This window comes from Neophocaena asiaeorientalis, unplaced genomic scaffold, assembly GCF_003031525.2.
Source record: "Neophocaena asiaeorientalis asiaeorientalis breed wild unplaced genomic scaffold, Neophocaena_asiaeorientalis_V1.1 scaffold220, whole genome shotgun sequence".
Taxonomy (NCBI): Eukaryota; Metazoa; Chordata; class Mammalia; order Artiodactyla; family Phocoenidae; genus Neophocaena; species Neophocaena asiaeorientalis.
The window spans coordinates 3,001,828-3,028,545 of NW_020174042.1; the positions used below are offsets into that span (position 1 = coordinate 3,001,828).

The 26,718-nt window shown below is 40.0% G+C and overlaps 1 protein-coding gene across 2 annotated transcripts in view; it reads right to left on the bottom strand.

Annotated features, from left to right (window-relative positions):
- Positions 1-26,718, bottom strand: part of RASEF (RAS and EF-hand domain containing) — a 71,901-nt gene that overhangs the window by 11,502 nt on the left and 33,681 nt on the right. The window contains exons 4-15 of one of the 2 annotated variants that reach the window (XM_024753856.1): positions 23,153-23,248; positions 19,422-19,499; positions 17,137-17,252; positions 15,028-15,096; positions 13,372-13,456; positions 12,377-12,465; positions 5,583-5,817; positions 5,146-5,283; positions 4,883-5,030; positions 3,496-3,577; positions 2,173-2,287; positions 339-458 (exon numbers count right to left, since the gene is read on the bottom strand). In XM_024753856.1, the coding sequence (XP_024609624.1) occupies positions 339-458; positions 2,173-2,287; positions 3,496-3,577; positions 4,883-5,030; positions 5,146-5,283; positions 5,583-5,817; positions 12,377-12,465; positions 13,372-13,456; positions 15,028-15,096; positions 17,137-17,252; positions 19,422-19,499; positions 23,153-23,248 (1,371 nt within the window). Of the gene's footprint in view, positions 1-338; positions 459-2,150; positions 3,578-4,882; positions 5,031-5,145; positions 5,284-5,582; positions 5,818-12,376; positions 12,466-13,371; positions 13,457-15,027; positions 15,097-17,136; positions 17,253-19,421; positions 19,500-23,152; positions 23,249-26,718 lie in introns of those variants that run through there. The other variant, XM_024753857.1, reaches the window with a different exon arrangement.

Consider the following 26,718-nt stretch of genomic DNA (forward strand, 5'->3'; position numbering starts at 1 on the left):
CAGGACACCCATTCTTCTTCCTCTACCTAGGTTCCAGGACTAGAGAAGGATTCCAGGAACTGGGGAAGAGTGAGGAGGAAGACACGATAATTTTGCATCCTCTTTGTCACTGGTACTCAGTGGGGGAAAATGATCATGTGATTGTTTTACCTCCACAAGGGATTTTAACTCTTGGTGTAATTATTTACATTCATGGGACGGATAGGGGCCACTGGGAGTTCTGCCTGTATAGGGACAGAAGACTTATCAAACAGAGTGGAGTTTGTCAAACAGCCTCTTCAGCAAATGTAGACAGAAGTGAAAGGTCCCTCCCAATTTGGACCCACTCTTACTCTTACCATGGCCAGTTTTTCTCCAAAGTACCCTGGGACACATTTTTGTCCTTCCGCTTCAGCAGCATCACGAAGATCAGCCTTGTTTCCTACCAACATGATAGGAATGCTGTTATGGGCTGCGTCCTACCATGAAGAAAAGAAAGAAATTGTGCATACGTGAAACATTGGACAAGTTATGAGGTTGCTGATGACAACAGCTACCCTTTCTGAATGCCCCTTATATGCCACATGCTGTACAGACAATATCTTTAAACCTCAAAATATCTCTAAAAGGAGCCAAACCTTCCCATTTCCAGATCAGAACACTGAAATTCAGAGAGGTTAAATAAGACGTTGTAAGGGCCAGGGGTGGTCCAAACTGACTCTATCACCCTTGCCACTATACAAACTAATACCAAACTCAAGAGGCGCGACCCCAGAATTACATTTGGCTGTAGTGCCCACATAATTTTCTATAATTTTCACTCCAAACAGTGGTGATTACAAGTCAACTTCATTATCACAGGTACAAAACACACAAATATTCCCTCAGCTATAATGGGACAAAAATGGAGTCTCAGAGTTCCACACTCGCTGCTATCTGGCTTACAACAAAAGCAAAATCAGAAGGCCCTAAATGTCAACATTTTTCCTGTGAAGAGTCAAGGAGCAGGCATTCAAATTAACAGATTCTCAGGATAATGCTCCCCAAATCAGCATATGCATACTGTTGCACTGTCTGTCCCGGCATTCACAGAGGAGCTGGCTGGCGGAATGTAAGATGTGAGAGGCAGAGTTAAGTTTGAGACTCTGTCCCTCCCACCACCTGGCCACTCGCCGGCTGCATGAAATCAGGCAGTCTCTTCCTGTTTCTGCCTCCATTTCCCTATCTGTAAAACGAAGGGGTCAGTAAGGACACATCCCCCTGAGCAGGCTATGAGAATAGAAGACAACCTGACTAGAAAAACAGGTTTATAGCTCCTAAACAAGCGAAGCAGCAGCCCTCACTGAGAAATGACTCTTTGTGGTGCCTAAAAACATCCAGGTGCTCATCCACTTTGGTACCACACCTGATACAGCATCAAGAAATGAGCCTCAAAACCAATGAAATGATGCCACTTCACTGCCTTTTGGACTCGTTTCTGATGTCATTATTGTATTGTGGTTCCTCTGTACACAATGAGTGATTTTTCTCTTGCTTTCAACATTTTCTCTTTGTTTTGACTTTTAGCAATTCAACCATGATGTGTTTAGGTATGGATTCTTTTTTTTTAACATCTTTATTGGAGTATAATTGCTTTACAATGTTGTGTTAGTTTCTGCTGTATAACAAAGTCAGCAAATAATTATAGAGTCAGAAAAACCATCCTTTAAAAATGAAGACAGGGCTTCCCTGGTGGCGCAGTGGTTGAGAATCCGCCTGCCAATGCAGGGGACACGGTCCGGTCTGGGAAGATCCCACGTGTCGCGGAGCGGCTGGGCCCGTGAGCCATGGCCGCTGAGCCTGCGCGTCCGGAGCCTGTGCTCCACAGCAGGAGAGGCCACAGCAGTGAGAGGCCCGCTTACCGCAAAAAAAAAAAAAGAAAAAAGAAAACCCAGGAGTTTCCCCCGCTTCCCTGCCCCAGAAGCTCACTTTAGTAGTGTCCTTAGCTCTGTGGGAACTTGCCCAGCTACTGAGGAGGAGACCGGTACTGCCAAGTGCCATTGGGAACCCCACTTCTCACATCCAGTTCTTCCTGAGAGCCTGGATCAGTGGATTGTAATTGAGTTCGTTTTGACAAAGAAGAGAAACAGCATTTCCCGAGACAGCCTGTAGCTCTCCTATGTAATTTTTTGGTTCTCTGTTTTGAATTCTTACCTCAATCATATCTACCCATTCTCGTACATTAAGAAAGCTTTTCTCACACGTAACGTCATACAGCAGCAAAACACCATCTGCTCTTCTGAAATAAGACTTGGCAATACTTCTGAATCTGGAAAAGAGAATAGCACGTCATGGTTCTAATCAGCCAGTCAGTTTGGTGCTGCCTCATACTTCATCTCCTTTATGCTCACTTTTTCCCCTCACCTTTTAAAACAAGCCCCAATTGAGAAGAATCTAATGGCAACCTATTACTGTGAAACAGTCATCCCCGAGGCCTAGAATGACCTGGTGAAAGGTAACAGGATAAGAATCTGGGCTAGTGATTTAGAAAAGCCAATTACTTTCTCCACCAAATAATCCCAAGAAGTCTACATACCCCAGAGCATAGCCAGGACAAGGTTGAGATCATAATTTCTAAAAATTTCAGCCTCAGCAACACGCTACCAGAACCCAGCTGTGGGACATAGAAGGGTGTGTGTGAAGGATGGAAGGAGAGGCACGTCAGAGAAAAATTATTTTTTGGCTGGTGGGTAGGGAATATTGTGGGTGGGTGGTAGAAGAACTAACCATGTGGAACACCACAGGGCACACACAGGGTGTTGGGGGCTTACCAGGGGAAGGGCAACACCTCACCCTATCTGTCCTAAACCGAGTGCAGTATTTTACAGGATCTTAAATAGCTATGTTAACCACACATATTTTTCAAATGCTACTAGAAAATACCATGTGGGCAGGTGTCTGTGTCCACCTGTTCACCGTTGAATCTGAACACCCTGAATGGTGCCTGGTTACAGAGGTCGGCAGGTACCCCCATGCTTGTTTGGTGCACAATCGGATACAGTCTGTTCCCTAAGAGTTAGATATGATTAAAACATATGCTTGATGCTCTGGCCATCAGCAGTGAAAGAAAGACAGGGTACTGTCTGTGGCCAGATGCGAGTCTGCTATTTATCAATGGTCTGTGTCCCTGCCCTTGAACCGGGGATCTGACAGGTCCTCCTCTCCATCTTATGTGGTGCCCCAGCTATGCAGCTCCTCACACTGTTGCCACGTTCAGGAATGCCGCCTCACTGAAAATTTCTCCTTAGGATAGGGCATTCTCTTTTTATCAGTGGCTCACCAATCCAAAGGAAGCTTAAAGATCCTCTTCACACGACTGATGGATCAGCAAAGGAGGAAAGGATGTGGAAAAAAACAAGCATTCTTGAAATTCTAACGTGCTCTATCAGAATTATATGAGTACAAAACCCACCAAGTATCCTACAAAGCTTGTCTGTGCAACTCAGCAGAATCCAAAGTATTATGGAAAGCACTTGCCTCTCCTGGCCAGCGGTATCCCAGAGCTGCAGTACTGTTCGCTCTCCGTCTACAATGAGAGTTTTCATTTGAAAATCAACTCCTGAAAAGGAATATAAGAGAACACGGAGAACACGATGTAAATAATTCCATTGGTTTTTACTTTCAAGCCCTCTTTAGGATGAGACAAAAGCCAATAAGCCAAAGTTCAGCAAGACAGAGAGGAATGAACCTGGCCTTCAAGGACAGTGACCTTTACGTACTAATTATAAGTCAGACCACACAAGTGCGTGCAGATGCTTATTGCAGGTTGGCTGACTTGGGGAAGGATTTAATCTGTGGACAAAAGGAAAATCTCTGTTTTATGTGTCCACATAATTAGATGGACTCAGTTATATCTGTGTGTGTGCATGCACATAAATGTGCCTGTGTATATGTATATATACAGGTATATACGTGTGTGATGGATATATATATAAGTACATGTATACGATGTATATATATGCCAGGCTCTCTAGGAACCGAACCAAATATTGTAGGCTTTTCATGAGTCAAATTGAAGTGAACCTTCAGCTTTGTCGTCTTGAAAGGTGTAACAGAGAACCATAAATTTAGAAAGACATCCATTGTGAAGAAGGTAATCTGTTCTAAGGTTTCTGGTTATCAAAATAAGAACTCTTTAGATAAGGAAGAAAAGTAAATGATAATTTGCATATCTTCTTTCAATTCCTTTTACTGATTACTATGCAAATTTGGGAAATGAGGACACTATTTTTTCCTTGTTCTGAGAGGTATTACTCATGTTTTCCGTTGTGAAGGAGGGGAGGGAACATACACCCGGCTATGATTTTGACCTTAATGACAAACTGGCTATCGGTAAGCTCACTTTATCAACATCAAACGACACCTGATCAAAAAGGCTTTCCCTGGGCACCCTGTGTAAAAGTGCACCTCTCCCAAACCTCATTTTTTAAAATGTGTTTTTCATCCATTTCCCTCATTGTGGGCTGGGATTTAGTCAACTTTGTTTATTGTGTATCTGTAGTGCCTACAACAGTATGTGGCTCACAGCAGGATGCAGGATATGCTTGCTGAATAAATGAATCTGTCATCTCTGGCTCTAAACTTTTGTTTGGTTGATCTCACTGGGTAAGCAGATACCTCAGTCCTTTGCTAGTCTTCCTCTCCCAAATTTAGGCCTTAGCCAAAACAGAGGGCTAGTCTATAGAGAAGGACACGTGTGCGTGCAAGTGTGTGCGCACACACACACACACCTCTACCTATATACATATTACACAGAGAGAGAGAAAGAGAGAGATCTGTGTGTCTGTATATATAATCCCTAACGAAAATAGAATCAGCCTAAAGAAGGTCATTTTCCCATGATCCACTGAAAAAGGAACCGTACCCAGAGTGGCACTTGTGTTTCCTCGAAATTCATTCTTGCAAAGTCTCATGAGCAAACTTGACTTTCCTACTGCAGCGTCCCCAGCCAGCACAATCTTGTAAGCCTTCTCTGAGCTGGAAGATTTATGGTTATCATCCACCATGTCTGTCTAGGGGAAGGAAGCCACAGTGAGTGACAAAGGTAGCGCCAGCTTTCTCCTAGTAAGTTACATGGCATGAAGATGAACAGTGTTCGTGAATGAAAGTGTCTCTGAAACCGCCTACCTGTGGTGCAAGTGCTGAGATGGGCTTTCTCAAGGAGCTGATGACACTTCCTTCACTAGCAGACTCCTGCGGCTTCCAGTCCAGGATGGAAGCCACACCTTCTGAGCCATACGTCTCTTCATCCCTTATATCAGGAACCTGTTTTTTTTAAAGTCAGCCGTTAAAAACCAAAGTCTTTCATTACACATATACATCATGAAATAAAAAGAAGAAACATATGCTGCTGAATCAACAGTCAATGCTATTATGAAACAGAGTGGCTGCGAAAGGAAATCTGTGAGAGTTTTCCCTAACTTGATAGGGAGAAACATTCTCCCAACTGTGTTTCACGTGTATAACCTTTAAAACAATGCCCATGACAGATAAAGGTCAAACAGGGTGAGATACGTATTTCTATGGAAGATCAGGCCTAGGAGAGCAATGACTTTGGGGCTTACGTCTGTGTCTGAAGCATCACCCCCAGAGCTCTCCTGTGTGCCGTGTGACCTCTGGAATCCCCTCTGGTGCTTGTACTCCACCTCCGAGTCATACTCATTGGAATCTCTCAGGGTAGACAAGCCGCTGTCGAAGCAGCTCTCAGGCAGGCTGTCAATGTCACAGTTTATCCTCTGCATGGGATCACAGAGGGCCAGAGAGTCACAGTCCTCATCCATGTAGGAAGAGCGGGATGACCTGGTGACAAAGGAGAGGACTGCTATACCTGAGGGCTGGCGATGCTCAAGATGACACAGCAATGGAATCAGACAGCAACAGAATCAAGAAGACCGATATTCTCATTCTTGCCAAGAGCCGCAGTGAATTCCATGATTAAGCAACAGGGGACATAAAATGCTCAGAGCAATAGTTCATTGTATGCAACAATCAATTAAGATAAAGACATTTAAATCAAACATTTAATAAAGGAAGCTATTTAAAAAAAAATCACCTTCTTTATTTCCTGATACAAAAAGAATTAGAATGCCCAGGATGTAAGTGCAATCTCAAGTTGTGTTAAGAAAAATGTACACAGAACATGTGAACCTTTTTATTCTAATGTGGTCAGACCATATTTTGAACAGCATGTCCATTTCTGGATAATACCTCTATTATGACCTGAGACTTTAAACCCTCCAGTCTGAGAAATGTTTCAGTGCACTCGGCTTAAGTTGTAATGGTTTCTCTCCTCAAATATTTGAAGAGCTGACACAGGAAGACTATATTCTCTCAGGGCCAACTGATAAACTTTTCTGGGAATCACGTCTCTAATCAACATGGTGAAAAATGCCAGGCAATCAGAAATGTGTGGCCCTGGAATGGTCATACGAGATGAATTTTCTGCCACTAAGTGTGGACATGTCTGGAAAGACTCCTATGGGAGAGGTTTCATAGGGAGATGCCCCATACAAAGGCTAGAACTCCTGACTTCTATGGATCTTTCCACTTGGGAAACTCCAACATTTTATAAATGTTAATTACCTCATTTACTTTTGCTTTTCCATTTGATTCCCGTAAGTATCTAAGTTTATACTGAAATAAAACAAGGGTTACAACTTACTTAGTTCCTACTACACATTGGGCATCATCCTAGCCACTTGGCCTACATGATGTCATCAGAAAGAGGAAATGGGCAGGGTATATAGGTCTCCAGATATGAGAAATAATAAGAGATGAATGTTCTTAGAAAAGAGAGGATAATCTTTTTTTTTTTTTAGCGGTACGCGGGCCTCTCACTGTTGTGGCCTCTCCCGTTGCGGAGCACAGGCTCCGGACGCGCAGGCTTAGCGGCCATGGCTCACGGGCCCAGCCGCTCCGCGGCACGTGGGATCTTCCCAGACCAGGGCACGAACCCGTGTCCCCTGCATCGGCAGGCAGACTCTCAACCACTGCGCCACCAGGGAAGCCCTAACCTATTCATATTTTTGATAAGGAATGAAGGAGAAAAAAATCCTGATTGAAAAATCACCTCCATGAAAATACAGATCTAAATGAAAAATATAGGTATAGATCAGACTTTCTCAAACTCAACTTATATACATACCCTTTTAAAAGTAAACTATTCTTATCTGCCTGAAGAATATTTTAATTACAATTAAATATGTAAAAATACAAAACAAGTTATATTTTTGTTAGAGTTCTTAGAAAAAACTCAAAACTAAAACAAATATACAACTTAAAATCCAATAAGTCCACAAAAGCAATAAAATTAAATTTACAAGATGCTTTTAATTAAAAAAAATTTTAAGTATAGTTGATGTACACTATTATATAAATTATAGGTATACAATATAGTGATTCACAATTTTTAAAGGTTATACTCCATTTACAGTTATTAAAAAATATTGGTTATATTCCCCACATTGTACAATATATCCTTGTAGCTTATTTTATACCTAATAGTTTGTACCTCTTACTGCCCTACCCCTATATTGCCGCTTCCTCCCTCCCCACTAGTAAATACTAGTTTGTTCTCTGTATCTGTGAGTCTGCTTCTTTTTTGTTATATTCACTAGTTTGTTGTATTTTTTAGAGTCCACATATAAGAGATATCATACAGTATTTGTCTTTCTCTGTCTCACTTATTTCATTTAGCCTAATGCCCTTCAAGTCCATCCATGTTGCTGCAAATGGCAAAATTTCATTATTTTTTATGGCTGAGTTGTATTTCATTGTATATATATACTACATCTTCTTTATCCATTCATCTGTTGATGGACTTAGGTTGCTTCCATATCTTGGCTGTTGTAATGCTGCTATGAACACTGGGATGCATGCATCTTTTAGAATTAGTGTTTTTGTTTTTTTCAGATATATATCCAGAAGTGGAATTGCTGGGTCATATGGTAATTCCATTTTTAGTTTTTTGAGAAAACTTCATACTGTTTTCCACAGTGGCTGCACCAATTTACATTCCCACTAACAGTGTATGAGGGTTCCCTTTTTTCCACATCCTTGCCAACATTCGTTATTTGTGTTCTTTGTGATGATATCATCTTTTTGATATAGCACCTGACAGGTGTGAGGTGACATCTTACTGTGGTTTTGATTGGCATTTCCCTGATGATTAGCGATGTTGAGCATCTTCTCAAGTGCCTGTTGGCCATCAGCAACCTCTTTAGAGAAATGTCTATTCAGTTCTTCTGTCCATTTTTTAATTCGGCTGTTTGTTTTTTTGATGTTGGGTTATATAAGCTGTTTATATATATGTTGGATATTAACCCCTTGTTGGTCATACATTTCCAAATATTTTCTGCCATTCAGTGGGCTGTCTTTTTGATCTGTTGATAATTTCCTTTGCTGTGCAAAAGCTCATAGTTTAATTAGGTCCCATTTGTTAATTTTTGCTTTTATTTCCTTTGTTTTAGGAGATGGATCCAAGAAATATTCCTATGATTTATATTAAAGAGTGTTTGGCCTACATTTTCCTCTAGGTGTTTTATGGTATCTGATCTTACACTTAGATTTTTAATCCATTTTGAGTTTATTTTTGCATACAGTGTTAGAGAATGTTCTAATTTCATTCTTTCACATGTAGCTGTCTAGTTTTCCCAGGACTGGCTACTGAAGAGACTGTCTTTTCTCCATTGTATATTCTTGCCTCCTTGTAATAGATTTATTGACCGTAAGTGTGTGGGTTTATTTCTGGACTCTCTATCCTGTTCCAGTGATCTATGTGTCTGTTTTTGTGTCAGCACCACACTATTTTGATGACTGTAGCTTTGTAACATAGTCTGAAGTCAGGGAGCATGATTCCTCCAGCTCTGTTCTTCGTTCTCAACATGATTTTGGCTATTTAGGGTCCTTTGTGTTTCCATACAAATTTTAAAATTATTTGTTCTAGAAAAATGGCCTTTGGTATTTTGTTAGTGATTACATTGTTAGGGATTGCATTGACTCTGTAGATTGCCTTGGGCAGTATGGTCACTTTAACAATATTGATTCTTCCAATCCAAGAACACAGTATATCTTTCCATATGTTTGTGTCATATTCAGTTTCTTTCTTCAGCGTCTTATAGTTTTCTAAGAACAGGTCTTTTACCTCCTTAGGTAGGTTTATTCCTAGGTATTTTATTCTTTTTGATGAGGTGGTAAATGGGACTGTTTCCTTAATTTCTCTTTCTGGTAGTTCACTCTTAGTGTATAAAAATGCAACAGAATCTTGTATCCTGCAACTTTACCAAATTCATTGATGAGCTCTAGTAGTCTTCTGGTGGCATCTTTAGGATTTCCTATGTATAGTATCATGCCATCTGCAAATAGTGACAGTTTCACTTCTTCCTTTCCAATTTGGATTTTTTCTGTTTCTTTCTCTTCTCTGATTGCTGTGGCTAGGACTTCCCAAACTATGCTGAATAAAAGTGGCAAGAGTGGGCATCCTTGTCTCGTTCCTGATCTTAGAGGGAATGCTTTCAGTTTTTCACCTTTTAGTAAATGATGTTAGCTGTGGGTGTGTCATATATGGCCTTTATTATGTTGAGGTATGTTCCCTCTATGCCCACTTTCTGGAGAGTTTTTAAAATCATTAGTGGATGTTGAATTTTGTCAAAAGCTTTTTCTGCATCTCCTGAACTGATCATATGGTTTTTATTCTTCAGTTTGTTAATGTGGTGCATCACATTGATATTGAAAAATCCTTGCATCCCTGGGATAAATTCCACTTGATCATGACATATGATCCTTTTAATGTATTGCTGGATTTGGCTTGCTAATATTTTGTTGAGGATTTTTGCATCTATATTCATAAGTGATACACAGGTTTTTAAGGAACCTGTGGGGGTTCCTTAAAAAACTAAAAATAGAATTACCATATGATCCAGCAATCCCACTACTGGGCATATACCCTGAGAAAACCATAATTCAAAAAGACACATGCACCCCAATGTTCATTGCGGCACTATTTACAACAGCCAGGTCATGGAGGCAACTTAAATGCCCATCGACAGACGAATGGATAAAGAAGTTGTGGTACATATATACAATGGAATATTACTCAGCCATAAGAAGGAACGAAATTGAGTCATTTGTTGAGATGTGGATGGATCTAAAGACTGTCATACAGAGTGAAGTAAGTCAGAAAGAGAAAAACAAATATCGTGTATTAACGCATGTATGTGGAACCTAGAAAAATGGTACAGATGAACCGGTTTGCAGGGCAGAAGTTGAGACACAGATGTAGAGAACAAACGTATGGACACCATGGGGGGAAAACCACGGTGGGGTGGGGATGGTGGTGTGCTGAATTGGGCGATTGGGATTGACATGTATACACTGATGTGTATAAAATTGATGACTAATAAGAACCTGCAGTATAAAAAAACAAAAAAACAACTAATGCTAAACTCTCTTTGGGTTATTTGTATTGGAAATATGTTAATATAAATGTTTCAGACATTACATGAAATTTCTAAAACTCTTATACGTTCTGGTATAATGTTATAAGTCATAATTCTAGTTATTACCTTAAAATGTATATCTCAGAAATAACTAAATTTCCTTGTCAATTGCATTATTATCAACTTTCATCAGATCTTGAACCGTGGTCATTTTTAAGTCTTTTGTCATTTACAGACAGTTCTGGGTGTACCCTGATGCTTTTGCAAAAATGTTCCTATAGAAGGGTTTCATCTTCAAGGAATTCACGGAAAAGACTCTGACAAGTACAGGTTTCTGGTAACTGACTATACTGCTGAACTGAATGAATAAGCATTTTCAGAACCCTAATGGAAAACTGATGAATTCATAAAAGTGCTAACAAAAGGTCAAGATGAAAAAAAAATTAATTACATGGGACTGAGTGAACTGATGAGGATGATTATAATTTTTGTGACTTTCTGTTTGAATTAAAAAAAAAATACCACAAGGACCCAGAGGCAAAAAATATACAAATCAATTTTCATTGCTAAGTAAAGGAGCTGTTACAGTGGAGGATTACTGGACTGAATGTCAATATTATGACATAGTATGAGTGTGTTTCAGAAGTGCAATCATTGTTGCTTTTGTTGTGGTCATCCATGTACAATGCCTGGTATCAGTTTATTTATCTATTGTAAAAATAAAATACAGTGTGTGTGTGTGGAAAAAGAAAAGAAAAAAGAAAAACGTTCTGGAGGTGGGTGGTGGTGACGGTTGCAAAACAATGTGAATGTACTTAATGCCACTGAACTGTACACTTAAATATAGTGAAGATGGTAAGTTTTACGTTATGTATATTTTATCACAATTTTTAAAAATAAAGGATAATACCTTTTTAAACTTAAAAAAAGTAATATCTATTTCTCAAAAACAGAGAAGCCAGTTTCCTACAAATAGATAAACCATTCAAATTTTTTATTAAACATATCAGTGAATAATAAAAACATCTGATACTTGGATAGAATTTTATTAAAAGTGATTACCAGTAAGCCTTGGAAACAGACCTTCCTGAAAGGGGATATGGCCATTTTGCTAATGCCAAGATACTAAGTCCATTATTCTTTAGACCAAAAGTCCTCAAATGAAAAGGGAAGGAACATAAATTATGAAAGTGGCATCAGAAATGGAGAGCCAGAGACCTGCAGTTTATGCACTCACGTCTACCATCAAACTTTGACATACTCCAAGTTAGCCTTTTAAGTAGCAACACTGGACATGTATATGTATACACATGTGTACACAAATGTAATCTTTCAGTTTTTACTGCTAGATCTCAAGTTATAGCAGGGCTAATATTTCACTTCATTTGATTAAAAATAGAGCTAAATCCTCACTTCTGGGAAGCCTCTGTGACTCCTTTAATACATTAGCGCATAAACATCTACTTGCCACATTTCTGTTTGTTTTGAAAGTTTGCCTTTCCTTGAACATAGCTTGCATAATATTATACTGAGCTATTAAACATTTACAGATTGTGCCAAGAGTCTCAACATCATATACTGCGTATATCACAACATCACATATGGTAGTTCCACTGGCTTCCCCGAAACACCTCTTACTGAGGGCACTTCTAAGAAACAAGACTTAATAGGCATGAGGTAAGGGTAAGCATACATAAAACCAAGTCACGATAACATCTTAAAGGAATCACTTTACTCTCTCTAAAACATCTTTACTTTAATCTTTACATGTTTCATGTTTCATAAATTTATAGTAAGATAGTAGAAAACAGATATTAGTGCCCCAAATATATTCTGTTATTCTAATTTACCTGTAAGGAAATGTACTTTCCTTTTAACTCTGTTCCAGAATTTAAACAAAAAGTAAGTAGGTGTTAACATACCTGTCATAGCCCAGAGGTTGAGGAGAATGAGCATTAAATTTAGGACTGCTTCTGGAAATTGTATTCCCTGGCGATATATTATTTATGCGCTGTAATACATAAAATACATACGTAATATTTTGTTATTCAATGTAAAAATTTTATGTACATTTTTAAAAACTGTAGCACACTAGTTTACTAATGTAATGAAAAGTTTGGTATCCTACATGAGAAAACGAAAGCACAGAAATCAAGGGAAAAACTGCAACAACTGCCCATAGTACTCTCTCCTCATCATGTCTTAAGTCCAAACCCTACCATATAAGCCATAAAGGGGAATCCTGGTTCCCCAGATTTGCCAGGACCCTGCAATACTGACTGAGGATTTATCTCTTCTCAAACCATCATTTGGCTTAGTAGCTGACTCATCCATACCCAAAGCTGTGGCACTGGAACCCCAACCTTGAAGCTGACCCCCAAAAGTGGGGGAAGAGGCTTTCTGGCACATGTAGTCTAGGGAAAGGTCCTCAAAATTCCAAACGGGCCTTAGCTTGTTTCTGTAGGAGGATTTAAAGCCCAAGGCCTCCACTCTGATGATCTCACTACCAGAAAGAACAAACCAGTGGGTCTAAATAAACTCCTCAGCCAGAAGCACCCTCTCTCTCCTCTCAACTGGGCAATATATATTTTAACCTCCATGAGACATCGTTTTCTTCTATTATTGCTATCTGTGCACATCTTAACTCCCTACTATACTATAAACTCTTCCAGGATCCAGGTCACACCTTATATATCTTTCTCTGGTTTTCTGGAACATTGAACAAAGAGTTGGCTGACACCTAGACATTTATTTATGCAGAGCAGTGGCATATTTTTTAAGTTGGGAAAATGTCTCCTTTTATTATATGAAATAGTTTCTCATTATTATAAGTTCTCTTCTAAGAAAATACATGATTTTTATCAAAATACTCTACCACGAGAAAGAATGAAATGCATTATAAAATTCTGTCACATACCAAGGATCTGTTGAACTTGCTGTAACTGTTTTCAAGGGCACTCCTTAGGCCATCGTTACTGTCATGCAGTTTCCTGTTAGCTGTTCTACAAAGTAAATAGATAGATAAGGAAAGTATTAGTGGGGGTGAAAGTCACCACTTCTTTTCAGGCTGTGATATTCAGAACGTGGCATTACCACCGCTTGTATCTTTCTACCACTTCCCTTCAAACCTCATAAACTGAGATCATAATTCACTACTAGAAGTGCAACTTAACAACGTGTCACCTCTCTTTAGAGGTCTCAAGGCATTTTAGGAGTGAGTCAGCTATGCTGTGGAACCCACTGCTCCTTCATGTAGCTCCATTATTTGGATAGGTTTGGTGCAGGTCTCTGTTCCCTAAAGGCCTGAAGCCAGCCGGCCCTACCTACTCTCTATCCCCCCTGCATGGATGTGCTGTGTTATGTCACACTTCTTTCTCCTGGCTACTCCTGCATCCTTCTTGTGGCATGGTGCTGTACCGCCAGGCACTGTTTTATACCAGTTAAAGGCTCCAATGTTGACTCAGGGTTCAAACCCCAACTCAGGTACTTACTTTCTATATGCCTTACAGCAGCCATTTAAGCTATCAGAGACTGAGCAACCTCTTCTGTCAAATGAAGTCTCCGCCTTAGAGACTGGCTACTATCTCCCTGCTTCAGGCTTATTCGTCCTTCAGAAGTCAGATGCTTCCTAGACCTTTCTGGTTAGGAGGATGCCCTTACGAGACACTCGGCTCCCCTTGGCCCCTGCCGCTCCTTTGGCGTCTAACATCTGTAAGTACTGATCAGGTTCCATCCTCTTCCCCTGGACTAGCCCCATAAGGAGAGAGGCCTTTTTCTCCTACTTGCTACTGTATCCTCAGCTCCTGGCATACCTGAACCATGAAAGGTGCTGAGTGAAAACCTGCTGAATGAATGAATAAATGAATTAACAGGATTCTTGTAATATATCAACTTGGTCATTGCCACAGGTGAGACGTAATAAGCATTCATAATGATGAAAAAAAATTGTCAAATCTGACCTGACATTGTTTGGGGGGAACTAAAACCAGAAGAAAATACTGCCTAGGTGAAAAAGAGAGAAAGGGGCAGTGGGGAAGGGGGAGGTTTTGTGGGGAAGGTCTCAGAGGATGGAATTCCTAAAACTTAGCTGCGAATTTGACAAAGCAGGTGTAATATTTCCAAGAGGTTAAAAAAAAGAAGAAAAGAAAAATATACTGCTAACCAGACACAATAAATTGCCAAAGAATGATCGTGTATGCCTAGTGATGTGACATGCACTATGTGAGACGCCTGAAACCTCTCAGCGTGCTGAGCTGCAGAGAAAGCTGATGAGGTCAGGGCCATTGTCCTTTACAGTAAAATAAAGGTATCACAAAGACGTGCCAGACATACCACCTGACTTGCGAGCACTTTTAGAGAATTATACTCTAGTCCCTGGATTTGAATAGTTTATGTAGGATTAGAAGCATCAGAAAGCCAAGCTGACGTGAACACACCGTGCTGAGAAGGAACACGCGTGGAGCCGCGAACCCAGCCTTTGATATATGGCAACTCGTGTTACATGTGGCACCTGTTTTACTAACAAAACATAAGTTAAATGTAAATGTGATGAGGACTTTATATGAGAACTTACTGGAGTATTTCAATTTGCCTCTCAAGACTATTTCGATCTTCTGTGTACTCTCGGATTATTTCCAGATCCCTGTAAAATTATATTTTATGTTTGAATGCGGATTAGGTGTTCAGTCCTGCCTTACCGACACCTACCCTCCCAGACCTCTTTCCGCCTTTTCCGAAGGCCGTGGTCTTCTATCTCTCTGTGCTGCTGCCCAGTTCCTCTGAGACATCAGCAGCCTCCTCTCCTCCTGTGACCCACAAGCACATCCACACCTCTGCTTCCTCTCGCAAGGCTCTGCTCCCTCCGTCCCCCTCCCCGCACCCACCAGCTCCTCCACCCCAGCCCACTGACCTGGTTCTGTTCTTCACTGGGACTGAACCCCCTGATGTTCTGCTGAGTCCCCTCTCCCCAGCTACTCACATTACCAATCCCTTCCGCCCAATCCATTCTCTCACCTCTGACTCTTCGCTGCTCATTCCAAGCCGTATGCAACTTCAGCCCCAGCTGTACTCTCCCTTCTTGTGATTCCTTCTCGTCTCTGTGCTCCCAGCCCTGCCTGCCCTCCCCGCCTTACCCTAAGCCACAGTGGAATCCACAGGACCAGGCTTTCTCTGTTCACTGTAAACTCACGCTCAGCTATTCCTCTGTTGCTTTATTATGAAGAAGCCCTGGCCTCCTCCTTAAAATGTCCACTCAGAACATCAGCCACTTACCTCCAGCCCCTACCTCACACCTGCCCCATTTCTAAGCAGATAAAACCCCATCACTAGCTTCCAAAAACCCTCAGGCTGTCAAATTTTGTCTGTAATAAGCTGTCCATTTGCTCTCTTGATAAGGCTAAAAGTTTCCCAATTGTCTGTAGGAATTTAAGTTCCTTAGCCAAAAATTCTGGGGCCTTACATTATAGCCTTAAACTAGCTTTTAAACTTTTTAATCTTTTTTAAACATTTGCCTTTCCATTCCAAATATCTTTTTCTGTCCACCAGGCTGACCACTGTTCCCCAAACCAGTCTTATCCTTCCCCATGTCCTTGCCCCCGCTTTGGGTTCTGCCTCACCTGGAACATCTCTGAGACTCTTCTCCCATCTGTGAAATGGGGATAAGGAAAGTCCCTATCTCATAGGAAACCATGAATGCGTTAATGCTAGTAAAGTACTAAAGACAGTGCCGGGCAATTGTCAGTGTGACCTCTGTTGCTTGCTGACAAACTCATCTCAAGTATCTCTTCTTTAATAAAGTCTCCACCTTTCTGAACTAAAGGAACACTCTGTCTACCATCTCATGGCAATGAACCCAACCTGTGACACTGCAGTGGTATTGTTTCTGACATGGCTGAGTTCTTATGCTGTTTAACTCCATAACGCTTTTAACTTTTAATTTTTCCCAACTAAATGTGAAGTTCTCAAAGAGCAGAGGCCACGTCTTTTCTTTTTTTATATATTCCACACTCATAACTCCTTATCTAGCTCAGGGACCTGTATATAGTAAGTACTTAATAAATGTTTCACTGCTTTCCATTACAGGACCTTAATTCTGATTAAAGTCTGCAAACCAACAAAACACAAGATGTTTTTCTCAAGTATACATGTACTAGGGGATACACACATAATACTAATGCATATAGATGAATTTTATATTTAAATACCCTTATATAAATATACATGTGTATCTTCCTTATATATAATTACATGCCTCTGTGGGTACATGTGTGTTAGGTCATATGTTATTAACACCATACTGCAAAACTAAAGCAGAGCAAAATAAAATGACTTGCCTAAGATGTCTCATTTTCCATTATTTTATGTTGTAGGGCCAGGATTCCTACCTTCAAAGCACTTCAGTTAGCGCTGCCTCTTGACACTTTAGATATATTCTTCTGCTGCCAGTTAATTCAAACATTACTAAGCCCTGCACTTTCCTGAGCAGCCGATAATTTAAAAAATTGAAAACACAAAAATCACTAGGAAATCTGACACCTAAAGTAAAATCTTTAGAAAGCAAAGAACACATTAGTAAAGTTAATAAAGAACCCTTTATTACTACATAGCTGCGCTTCATTGACATGGATGGTTACCTAAATAAACATTCCACTCAAACTGGAAAGTAAAATGTGAAGTTTCATACCTTTCAGAATTCAGACTCTGATCAGCATAATCACTTTTCAAAGAATCTAATTCACTCTGAAGAAAGGCTATGTTTGTCTGTGCTTCTAAAAGATCTTTCTTAACTTTCTGATTTTCCTAGAGGAAAGGCACAGTGCAGGTCGTTAGACTCAGAGTTTCTACCCGGGAGAAGTGAAGTCAAGTGTAGTGTAACCTTCCCACACATCACTCTCACCCCTCCACAAGTCTTCAAGTCTTGGTGTTCAAAGAACTAATTATCAATTCAAGGTAATTTGATATTTTCATAAAGTATTAAAGAAAGTATCAAAAATTAAATCCTCAAAGCTCTTTTTTTTAAAATACTTGACATTTGGTGTGAAACTACAACAGTCAAGAGTTTACCATGATGTACTTTAACATGTTATTGGCAAATTAACGGAGACCAAACAGTTAAACATCTGTTTTACTTAATGAGAGCTGTGGAACTACTGATAGATATTCTGTGGAATTAACAATACCTGTTACCAGGTAGACTGGCTACTTTTCACAATAAATCCTATCACCTAAAATTTTAAATTTTGCACTTGAAAATAAGCCAGTGTGGTTAGGAGATTTCTATATTTTTCTTAAAAACAGAAAAACAAACACAAAAACAAAAAAGAGAAAGAAGAAAAAAAATCATTGGAGGCTTCCAGTTCAATATGGTGGACTGGGCACATGAATTTGTCTTCTTTCCCTTTTGAGACCCCATTAACATGAAATGCCAAAGGAAATAAACCAATAAAAATTAAAAGAATGGAAGAGGGGCCCATCAGCAGTCAAGTGATTTAAACGTATTGCTGGAAAAAGGAAACTGGATGGCAATGTGCTGACAAAGGGAAGACAGTACGGGAAAAGGAGGTCCAGAAGATGTGTGTTGAAGGTTCTGCTGTAGAACAAAGAAGAGACAACTGGTCAGGCAGAACCCCAGAGAGTGAGAAAGGGGGTCTGGAAATAGAGATTAAAACTGTACATTAAGACATGCTGCCTCTCAAGCCTTTACCTGCTCTTACCCTAGGAAAGAAGAGCAGATAAGCCAGAGTTGATTCCAAAGGCAACAAGACGGGGCTCTTCTTTTTAAAAATAACTGAATGATTCCCAGAAGGAAAGCTAAGGCTTCTCTCTGAACATCCAGGCCCCATGCATCTGGTAATTGGGTTCCTATGTCTGACAGCCAGCTTCACACACAGAGCTCTGAGGAAGGCCATCTTTCAGGGGAGAGGCCTTGAGCTAAATAGATGTTTGCCTAGCTGTACAGGAATCCTACCACAGCTACCTAAAATGATCAGAAATTCCAAGATGACATCTGGGTAGCAAGTTTAAAAAGCAGCCAGTCCGGGGCTTCCCTGGTGGCGCAGTGGTTGAGAGTCCGCCTGCCGATGCAGGGAAATAAAAACTGAAATTTCCTGGACTCCAAAATTAATATTTTCAAGGAGAAAAAAACAAATTCCATGTACTGGAAAGAATAAATAAGAAGTTGCAAGGTATAGGTAATATCATGAAGATGGCAGGTTCTTTTTACAAGAAACCAAAAACTCCACCAGAGAATCCAAGAGAAGTAAGCAACTCTACGAGAACATTGTGATCCAAGCACAAAACCAACTAGGAGGTAGCAAAATCTGAAACTGGTAATGCATAAAGGGGATTTATCTGACCACAAAGCTGGGGGACCTTCTCTTTTGAGTGGCACAGGGATAATGACTGGAGAGAAAGAACTGCAATTTTAGCTCACTTCTTGGCTCTGCAGGGAGAATATTTAGAGTCACGATAAAGGAAATGTTCATTATTGGTTTTCAACTTTTAGAGTCAACCTGAAAACAAAATAAAGAAAATGACGATAATATAACGATGTAGATGTTATCATTTATGGCAACAGAAATACTAAAGATATGGTCAGCAGAAGATGGAAAAGGGACAGACAAAACTTGGAGGAAGGGCAGGGCAATAATACCTCATCTTACAAAGTCAGGGAAACAGATAAAAGTTGATGTTATAAGAATGCAGGGGTTAACTATTTAAAATTTAAAGGCCATGCCATTATTGCTTTGAATTAAAAAAAAAAGCATTTACAATAGGTATCACTGAGGGAAAAAGCCTGCATAAATATAATACCTTTAGTCAGAGGTATTTCAAAGACTTTCTCTAACTGTAGTATTAATTTCTCTTTAAGCTTTTATTCCTGGAATATTGAAATCATAGCATGATTTTATTTAGGAAACAGTAGTCTAACAGGAAATATATTACTGTAAGTGAAAAGTTAATTCTTACCATTGATAAGTCATAAATTTGTTTTTTTAATGCAGCTACATCTTCCTTTTGACTTATGTGTTTTGATTGTTCTTCTAGCTGAAAAAGCAAATAAAAGTTGGGAGTTTACAAACTCACTTTGAATTGATTTGGTTAAGTTTAGGAATATATGTGCATATAGATATGGGAATTCTAGAAGTCTCCAACTGTCAACATTATATGACCTTATAAATCATTAAACTACATATAATCCAGAAGGATTTGAAAATTTGCTTTAAATAATTTAAACATTTAAAAAAGGGGTTTTCTTATTTCATGAATTTTCTTTTTTTTGCCAAGGTACATTTTTTTTCTTTTTTTTTAATTGAAATATAGTTGATTTACAGTGTGTTAGTTTCAGGTGTAAAGTACATATTATACATATGTACTTATGTACAATTACACACATATATATATATTCTTTTTTTACATTCTCTTCCATTATAGGTTATTATAAGATACTGAGTATAGTTTCCTGTGCTATACAGTAGGTCTGTGTTGGTTATCTATTTTATATATAGTAGTGTGTATATTTTTCTTTGAAACAATTGAAAAGCCGTTTTGGGGAAACCATTCAACTATCAAACAACTCAGTCCTCCCTTTTTCAGTTATGTTGCGTATGAGTCTGGACCTTTATATTCTCTTAAACTTTATCTGCATTTAACACTTGCTATTCTATATCATAATTACTTATGAGTGTTTTAACTCTCTTACTAGAGTCCAAGATTTTTAAGAGCAGAATTGGTGTCAAAAATCAACTATGTTTTCTTCATGGTGATGTCAAAAAATGCTTATTTAATGATTTAAGTCAATAAAATTTAAGTATGGTATGAAGTTAGAGACACACACACAAAATTATATAAATACACAAATGAGCTTTACTTCCTGGTTGATTACTGAATATTACCAGACTAAATTGGCTCAGAAGCATCCCTAACATGGACAACAAAAATGTCTTTCTTACACATAGCTTACATCCCTTGGGAAATGTGGGGATTTGTGCGTGTCCATTAATAGAATATGCATGCATTGATCAAAATGAATGCGATATTTCATCAGAATCTAAGTACTTTGATGATAGACTTTCTTCATCTTGCCAGATGGCATCAGTGGAAGGTTTTCAAGTGGCTGAAGCCTAAAGAGCCACTGATTTTAAGATCATGCCAATTTCAGAGAAAAAAAATTGTGGGGAAAAAAATGAGTTTCTCAGAACCACTGGCATAAGGTAACGTCTGGCGATTATACTAAATCTGTAGACTTCTGTATATTCCTTTACAGCTTTTAACATGTTCTCCCATAAATTATCTCTTACTCTCTCGCAGAACAACCCTATCAGGCAGGCAGGAAGGCTGGTGTAAGTGAGAAAGCACCAACTGTGGAAAGACAGAAAGACAACCCATTGCTTATTAGCTGAGTGACTTTGTGCAAGTTATTTAACCTGGAACTCAGTGTTCTCGTCTGTAAAAGTGCGAAGTTTGCACTTTCCTCAGAGAAAGTTTAAGAATTTGATTTTTTTAAATTATGAAGAAGAGCTTAATAAGCTACAAAGTCAATAAAATGTCAGTCACTGTGGTTAGACAGGATAGTTTATTATTAATCCCATCTTACAGATGAGAAGCTGACGATCAGAATGATGAAGCTGGACTTCCCTGGTGGTGCAGTGGTTAAGAGTCTGCCTGCCAAGGCAGGGGATACGAGTTCGATCTCTGCTCCAGGAGGATCCCACATGCCACGGAGCAACCAAGCCCATGAGCCACAACTGCTGAGCCCGTGTGCCACAACTACTGAAGCCTGTGCACCTAGAGCCCATGTTCTGCAACAAGAGAAGCCACCGCAGTGAGAAGCCTGTGCACCGCAATGAAGAGCCCCCGCTCGCCACAACTAGAGAAAGCCCCCCGCGTGCAGCAATGAAGACCCAACGCAGCCAAAAATAAATGAATAACCTAACTAAATAAATTTATTTAAAAAAAGAACAATGAAGCCAATTGTCCTGGGTGTTACAGAAGAAATTGGCACAGTCTTTTTTAAATTAAAATTTTTAAAAAATTTTTGGCTGCGTTGGGTCCTTGTTGCTACGCATGGGCTTTCCCTCTAGTTGTGGTGAGCGGGGGCTACTCTTCGTTGAGGTGCGTGGGCTTCTCATTGCGGTGGCTTCTCTTGTTGCGGAGCACAGGCTCTAGGTGCGTGGGCTTCAGTAGTTGCGGCACGCGGGCTCAGTAGTTGTGGCTCACTGGCTCTAGAGCGCAGGCTCAGTAGTTGTGGCGCATGGGTTTAGTTATTAGCTCTGCGGCATGTGGGATCTTCCTGGACCAGGGCTCAAACCCGTGTCCCCTGCCTTGTCAGGCGGATTCTTAACCACTGCACCACCAGGGGAGTCTGAAATTGGCACAGTCTTGATAAGGACTTGGGTCTCGTCGCTCCTGACTCTTACTGTTCAGGGCCTATTTGGTCTTCATCATATGCTATATGAAAAAACAACTCTGTGTCTCCTCTTGCAAACATTCTCTTAGTTTAAAGATTTGGATGACACAGAAATAATTGAGGACAGTGACTAGGAGAATCTGTGACTCTAGCATTAAGCAAAGGATTGGTCCATTCAATTTCTGTAATACAAGAAGGATATTATGGTCTAATGACCTTTGGAAATCAGATATAAGGTTGACGTTGATAATACTTTTCCAAGAAGGATACTGGGGAGAATTCTTAATAATTCCAGAGGTTTAAATTGCAGTAACCCACAAATGCAGTTAATTGTCACTTAACCTCGTTCAGTATAAACACTGGAAGGAGCATTAAAGGTTATCATATGAACAACCAGAGAAGCAGAGTGATGTGCCTCTATTCACAATGCCACTTTCGGGGACGATTATTTTTTAAGTACCATTTTCATTTTAGCTAAGGTATTTCCATTAGTTATGGAGACCATCCACATGCAGGAAGTGAATCCAATATTATGCTGGAGCCAATGTGTACCAGCAGGCAAGAGCCTATTTATTTTAAGCATTTCTTCCCAAACTCTGCATTCAGTGATGTCAACCTGGTAGCTTGAAATCGGTAATGGTGGGAATATTTATACCATGAAGATCAGCAAATGCTACAAATGCCTCCTCCCTTCCTCCCCTCTCCAGAGCCTGTTGTTAAACATCTACCAGCATACCACTGAGTGAAATGGACCCTAATCATTAGAAACCAAATAGAGCAGAGGCCAGAACCAATCACACCTCTGCTTTCATGTCAACAGGTTCTCTCCCACTTCCTGCTATCAGTGGTCCTCTAGATCTGGAACTTTCCACAGAGAAGAGAAGTATTCATTTCATTTAATAAATATTCACTGAATACATATACTTGCAGTAAGCTGAGTGTAGGGCTACATGACCAGGAAAGACAGTGTCCAGGCTGTCGTGAGCAGACAGTCCACTGGACACGTGGGACTTGAGGGCACTTGGTAAAGACCAAGGAAAGAAAACTGAGGTTTGATGGACAACTGTTCAAGGGACCAGAAATATTTATTAGATCTATGCAGAAGATAGGCTGCCCTTAGAAATAGAAATTACAGGCCTTTAAAAAAAATTCTTGCCAAGGAGTCCAATTTGATTCTGAAATCTGATCTATCCACTGCTTCAATATGATTCTGCATGTTTTTAGTAGCTAAAAATGTAGACACATTGAGATACTGAAAGTATCCCTCAAAGTCCAGCTGCCACAAACCTACCTTTTTGAGTTTCTTTATTGTCACCTGTAGATCTCCCACTTCTGTTTCATACTGACGCCTGAGGTCACTGAGGGCTTCTTCAGCTTTGCGTTTTTCCTGAAAGAAAAAAAAATGATTTTGTTGATTTAAATAGGTTCTTCAAAATCCTGTAGGTGAGAAACCTTTTGTGTCAAACTAAGGCTGACCCCAAGTCTCCTACACAGAGACAGTGAGAAGGTAAAACAGAAGTAACCAAACTTTAGATGCCCAGCACTTCTGGAATGGAAACGTACAAGACTGAAAGAACTGCGGAATCCCACAACCTACATACACACGTAACCTGGGGTGACACCTCTAAGACCACTACTCAACTGTGATAGAGGGCTGCAGCACATCAATTAACTATCTAATTAAATACTGCTGTGTTTAATTAAAAGCTATGGCACAATCAAGGGCCCCAGTGCTTGCCTGAATCCTATCATGTCATCAGGACTCAGGAAGGCCTGATGGGTTTACTGTTTTTCCAAGAGTTTACACCTTATCTAAATTCAAACCATATCACCTGCAAATTTCTATGCAAAGTGCTGCCCCATAGGCTGGTACTTCTCATGTGTGTCACCCCTGGTACAGAAAATGGTAAAAGGGCACTCCAGGAGGTCAGGGGCTGCAGCTCCCATGAGCCCAAATATCTTTCAGTTTCCTTTTTCTCTTAACACATTATGGAATTTAATATCCTATGTTCTGTATTCAAATAAAGTTTTAAGTTTATAACCAGTGGAGTTGAGTGTAATAAGACCTAAATAAATGGAGAATATAACAGGTTTGTGGATTATTCATTATTAATAAGATGCCAAATCTCCCCCAGTTGATCTATAGATGCAATGAAGTCCAGTCAAACCCCCAACAGGTTTTGGGTTTTTGTTGTTGTTGTTTTTCAAAATTGACAAGCTGACAAGGAAATTGAGGACCTAAAATAGCCAATACAACTTTGAAAAAGAACAAAGCTGAAGAACTAATACTAGACTCATTATGGAACTAATTCAAGACATTATAAAGCAATAATCATCAAGACAATGTAATACCAGCATAAAGATAGACAAATCAATCAATAGAACAGAATGGAGAGCCCAGATATAAACCCAACACAAATACAGAAAACTGATTTTGGACCAAGTGCAAAGGCAATTAGCAGAGAACAGATAGTATTTTCAACAAATGGGCTGGAACAATTAGATATGCGTATGCAAAAAATATGAACTTTGATCCATACCTTACAAACTAGATCCTAAATGTGAAATCTAAAACAATAAAACTTATAGAAAAAACACAGGAGAAAATCTTTGCAACCTTGGGTTATGCGAAGATTTCTTAAATATCAAAAACATATCTGTGAAAGAAAAAACATATCCATGCTGCCCACGTCCACCACTACTTTAAATCTATGATGCATTGGACTTCATAAAAATAAAAAATTTCTGCTCTTCAGAAGACACTGTTAGGAGAATGAAAAGATAAGTCAGGAAATATTTATAGATCAGAATATATAAAGGACTCCCCAAACTCAATAATAAGAAAACAAACAACCTAGTTTTAAAAGTGAGCAAAAGATTTTAATAGACGCTTCACCAAAGAAGACGTAAAATGGTTGCCTGACAAGGAGGGGCAAAGAAGGATGGCATGACACAGGGGCGTGGAAACCAACAGTATGTGAACATACCTTTATCTTGATTGTGGTGATGGTTTCTCGGTATATACACATATCCAATCTTATCATAGTCTACACTTTGAGTAGGTACAGTTTATTGCATGCCCATTATACCTCAATAAAGCTGTTACAACATATTTTTAAAACCCTAACTGAAACAATGGGATAAACACTCTATGTGCAAGAGGAGTCAAGGTCAGGAAGAGATGAACGTGGCTAGAGGACTAGGGGAGGGCACTGGGGAGAAGGGGAGACTTTCTCTGATCTTTGCAAAATTTAGGAAAGTGGAGAGGAGTTATCAAGGCAAAAAAACCCAGCTGGAGTGAAAGCAGAGCAATGAGCCAGGCCAGAGCTGTGGCGTGAAGAACTGTGTGTGGGGAGCCAAGGTAAGCCACGCTTAGTGGAGGTGAGTTAGGGAAAACCTTCAGTCAGCGTGGATGTGTTATTCCAGAGAGACTAGGAGACTGGGGCAGACTGGCAAATAGGTGTCATCCCAGGGCCAGAGCTGCTCCATTGGCAGCAGTGTGCTGAGATTTCAGAGACCACATCTGTGCAGTGACTCACCAGCCACTTACGCCATCGCTGTGGAACAGAGAAAGATGCCATGTATTCACCACCCCTGTACCAGAGCCAAGGAAAATGAGGAAGATGGTATAATTAACAAAACATGAAGTGATAAGGGGTACGGCCATGGTCAGGTATCCATCACCAACAACCAGTCTGGGAAGTGCTTAGCTGGAAGAGGCGGAGATTTGATGACAGAATAACGCATATGCTTGATAAGTGTGTGATGAATGAATGAATGCACAGATTAAATGGATGGAAAGGGAAAAAGGCAGAAAAAAATAGGATGTTACTGTTTCTAGACTAGAAGTAAAGCGCTAACAAAAGAATGGGATAATCATTGTAATAAAGCTGGACCATGGACTCTGAGCTATTCACTCTGTGAACATGACTTCCAAACAGTTATTAAATGTGTTATTAAGAGATAAGACAATCAAGAGAGCCGAAGGCATACATGTGGTAAAGCAATTTAAGGTGAAGAATCTGAAAGGACACAAGGTACACAGAGCACCGGAAAAGAGCAGAACTGCAATGGCCACGGTGCCCCTACCATACCTCAGGCACTGCGCTAGGCACGCACACAGACCCTCCTTAAAGCACGTAGGTGGCATTATCCCATCTAACGTTGGAACAACAAAGGCTCAGGGGTTATGTTATTTTTCCAGTGCCACTTAACGGAGACGGGGCAGAGCCAGGAGGCAAACTAAGGTCTATTGGATGCCAATACCCAGGCCCTTCTCACTCAATTTTCTGCCTCTCAGAGTTAATGGGGAAAATGAATAGAAAAAAAGGGAATGTTCAACCTGAAGTTAGCTACTCAAAGAAATATGTCTATTTTCTGTTTTCAGTAAACATCAATCACCCAAATATATTTCATAAAGGAAAAAGATAATTATTTCTCCTATGGAAATCACTGAAGGTAGCACCCAACTTTCAACTATGAGAGTTCCTATATTGATGAGTAAAAGTATATCCCATTGTAAAACAACACCAAAATTAGGAGAGAGCATTTTAACTTCATTGTAATCTAGATTTAAAGTAGCGGTGGACGTGGGCAGCAAGACAGTGGTATTAAGGGTGGAGCCACCATCCTTTACGAAGGCGGGCTCTGCCTTCTCCTTCAGGCCTCAGCTCTCCTGTCCCCTCTTCACAGAGGCCCCTGACCTCCCAACCCGAAGCAGCCTGTCTATCACACATGCCATTTCTTTACTGTGCTTGTTGCCATCTGAAATTAGCCACTTTATTTGATTACTTTCTCTCTCTCTCTCTCTCTGTCTCTCTGTCTCTCCCTCCCGCCATCCCTCCCTCTCTCTCTCTG